This window comes from Equus caballus, chromosome 12 (assembly GCF_041296265.1).
Source record: "Equus caballus isolate H_3958 breed thoroughbred chromosome 12, TB-T2T, whole genome shotgun sequence".
NCBI lineage: Eukaryota > Metazoa > Chordata > Mammalia > Perissodactyla > Equidae > Equus > Equus caballus.
Genome location: NC_091695.1, coordinates 18,651,419 through 18,654,887, shown reverse-complemented (window position 1 = coordinate 18,654,887; position 3,469 = coordinate 18,651,419). Strand labels below are relative to the sequence as shown.

Genomic DNA, 3,469 nt, shown 5'->3' with positions numbered 1-3,469 from the left:
TTTTAAAGATTTTATTTTTTTCCTTTTTCTCCCCAAAGCCCCCCAATACATAGTTGTATATTCTTTGTTGTGGGTCCTTCTAGTCGTGGCACGTGGGACGCTGCCTCAACATGGTTTGAGGAGCAGTGCCATGTCTGTGCCCAGGATTCGAACCAATGAAACACTGGACCACCTGCAGTGAGCGTGTGAACTTAACCACTCGGCCATGGGGCCAGCCCCAAAGGATTTTACATTAAAAAATATTAAGGATAACAAAAGGAAGAAAGGAAAAACACAATCACATATAGTTAACTTTGAAGGAGACAAATGTTTGTACTGAAAATGAGGTCTCCTTGAAGCAGGGCTAAACATAAGCATAGTACAGACTGTCTTCTCTGTACTTTGTTAATTGGGCCTGGATGCAGAGGAAAGGTGGCTTCTGCAAGGGAATCACAGAGGGGTCGGAGTCAAAGGAAAACAGCCCAAGCTGAGTCAGGACCAGACCTGTAGGTAAATCCCCCAAGACGGCTGGAGTTTAGTTTGGAAAGAGCCCAATCTGCCAGTCAGTTAATTGTGCCTGTGTTTTTTGTCATTTTTGAGTTTAAGTATCATCTTCATAAATTCTAATGTCTACTCTCTGTATTCTGTGATGGAGAAATTCACCCTCAGGAACAGCATGGTAACGACACCAGGAATTTGAACACATTCTCTATAGTCTCTGAACCAGCAGACATGATTAGATTGCCGCCAATGCATTGACCTAAGGATGGAGCAGAGTGCAGTGAACTGGAATCCAAACCAATGATTCCATGGAAAGGGGTATGCTAATATGTGAGCCATGGTTTTGCTATTAATTAGGTGGTATTTGTTTAAACTAGTCAGGTATAATTACAAAGTTACTAATATTTTCAACTATTGAAACCTATTCAATTTGTCATATAAGATGAAAGTTAATACTGTACATTTTAAAGTAAATACTGTGTGCCTATGTGATCTGTGTGTGTGTGTAAATATCCATCTAATATATTCAAATATCATATGGTGACATATTAACCTCATCTCTACCTCAGAAGGTGAATGTATTTGGCAATAGGGACTTTTTGGAGATAATTAACTTAAAATGAAGTCCTTTTAGAGTGGACCCTAATCCAATATGACTGGAGTCCATATAAGAAGAGGAATTAGGACAAGAAACACATGGAAGAATGATGATGTGAAGACAGCCATCTACAAGGGAAGGAGAAAGGCCTCAGAAGAAACCAACCTTGCCTTCACCTTGACCTCAGACTTCTAGATTCCAGAACAGTGAGAAACACATTTCTGTTGTTTAAATCACCAGTCTCTGGTAGTTTGTTATATGGCAGCCCTAACAAAATAACACAATCAGTATCCGCATACAGGTACATATGTACATATGGTTGTATATGTATGTATGTGTGTATATATCTGAGAGTGAATTAAGTAAGAAATAAATGGATGACAGTTTTCCTGCATGTATGAAAACTGCACAGGTTGAGGTATGACTATTATCTTTATGTAAATATGTCTAGAAAGATTGAAAGATGCTAATACACTAAACAAAACATTTTTATCATTTTGATATTGAGACAATGAACATTATTCTTAATTTGTTTCAATTTAATGGTTAGTGTGAAAAATATACTTTATTGATACATCCGTTTTTACCAAACGCTCTCTTCATTGCATCTTTTACATCTCTGTTTCTTAAACTGTAGATGATGGGATTCAGCATGGGAATCACAATGGTGTAAAATATTGACACTATCATGTCATGATCGAAAGTATAGCTGGAACTTGGTCTCACATACATGAAAAGGATTGTTCCATGATAAATTGACACTCCAGTGAGGTGAGAGCCACATGTAGAAAAGGCTTTTTGTCTCCCTTCAACAGAATGAATCTTCAGAATTGCCACAAGAATGAAACCGTAGGAGACCAGGACAATCAGGATAGTGACTATCTCAATAGAGCCCACAAAGTAGAAGAGTAGAAGCTGGTTTGTGTGAGTGTCAGAACAAGAAATAGCAAGGAGAGGAGGAATATCACAAAAGACATGTCTAATTTCATTGGATGCACAGAAAGATAGACTAAATGTGGCTCCGGTATGTAAAGAAGCATGTAAAATGCCACCAAAATAAGAAGCAATGATAAGCGGCAAGTAGACCCTGGTTGACATGATAGCTGAATACAGCAGAGGGTTGTAGATTGCTACATAGCGATCATATGCCATTGAAGCCAGGAGAAAGCATTCTGTGGTCCCAAATGTAACAAAGAGAAACATCTGTGCTGCACATCCAAGGAATGAAATGGCTCTATTATCTGACAGGAAATTGACCAACATTTTGGGGGTCACAGCTGAAGAATAGCAGGCATCCAAGAATGATAAAATACTCAGAAAACAGTACATAGGGTTGTGGAGCTGGGAGTCCCCAATTACCAATGCAACCAGTCCCAAATTTCCTACCACAGTGAAAAGATAGATTGCTAGAAAGAGCCAAAATAGGGAGACTTGTACCTCAAAATCATCTGTGAAGCCCACCAATATAAACATGGTGACTTCAGTCACATTTTTCATCTGAATCCTGTATAAATCTAAATCTGGTGTCAACTCCGACATTTCAGCTTTTATTTATAGGTTTTAGAGCAATATTTTTGAAAATAGAACCCACTCTGTTTTATCGTCTTGTTTGTTTCTTAGAAGGGCATATTAGAATCCTTGGCAGTGAAGGAATAGGTGATGACGAAGCAGTTGGGTCTTGTGACTGCAGTCAGGTAAAGTGAATGCATTACCCTGTTAAATTAAACAGATTATTTTACTAAGTGATTGGCTAAATTTGCCATGTTAAAAACATGCTAATTTATGTTGTTTAATTTCCAGTTTATTTTCTTTCAAATTTACTATCATTTGGTTTCATACTGAATTCTTTTTGAATTAAAATTCGCAAAGGTGAATGAATATAAGAATTTTTAAATGCAAAAATATTATATAAGAAAGTATGCATCTGAGTACAAATCCTAGACTTTCTACAGTGTGTATCAAATGCCTTTCTTTAACGTCCAAAATTTTTTAAATGAGAGGAACCATAATTATATCAGAAAATTGATTGTATTTAAATGAGAAGAACAGCGTAAAAATTATTTTAAATGTTCCCAGATGACAAGAAAATGGAAAAAGTTAGACTTACCTTTTAATTTGTCATATGGGGTACCCTTTTCTCACCAAAACATTGTATATCTTCTTTTTTGTCTGTGATCCCATTCTATTAACACTTCTGGAACACTAGAACAGATGGCAGGTGTTATTCTAGGGGAAGAGGCACCTGCAAGCAAACAGTAACAGAGCATTGGTTTTGTTTTTGGTTTTCATTCTTAATACACATATCATTAAACTCTCCATTTAGGCCTCCACAGTTTATGATACTCTCAATGTCTTTTCAAAATTTAACTTAATATCAATATAAGATATTTT

General features: G+C 36.7%; 1 protein-coding gene across 1 annotated transcript; it reads right to left on the bottom strand.

Moving 5' to 3' along the window:
• Window positions 1–1,624: 1,624 nt before the first annotated feature.
• On the bottom strand, window positions 1,625–2,632 carry OR5T28 (olfactory receptor family 5 subfamily T member 28). Its single transcript, XM_005613898.3, has one exon. The coding sequence runs from the start codon at window positions 2,615–2,617 to the stop codon at window positions 1,625–1,627; it is 993 nt and encodes a 330-aa protein (XP_005613955.2). The 5' UTR covers window positions 2,618–2,632.
• Window positions 2,633–3,469: the final 837 nt, after the last annotated feature.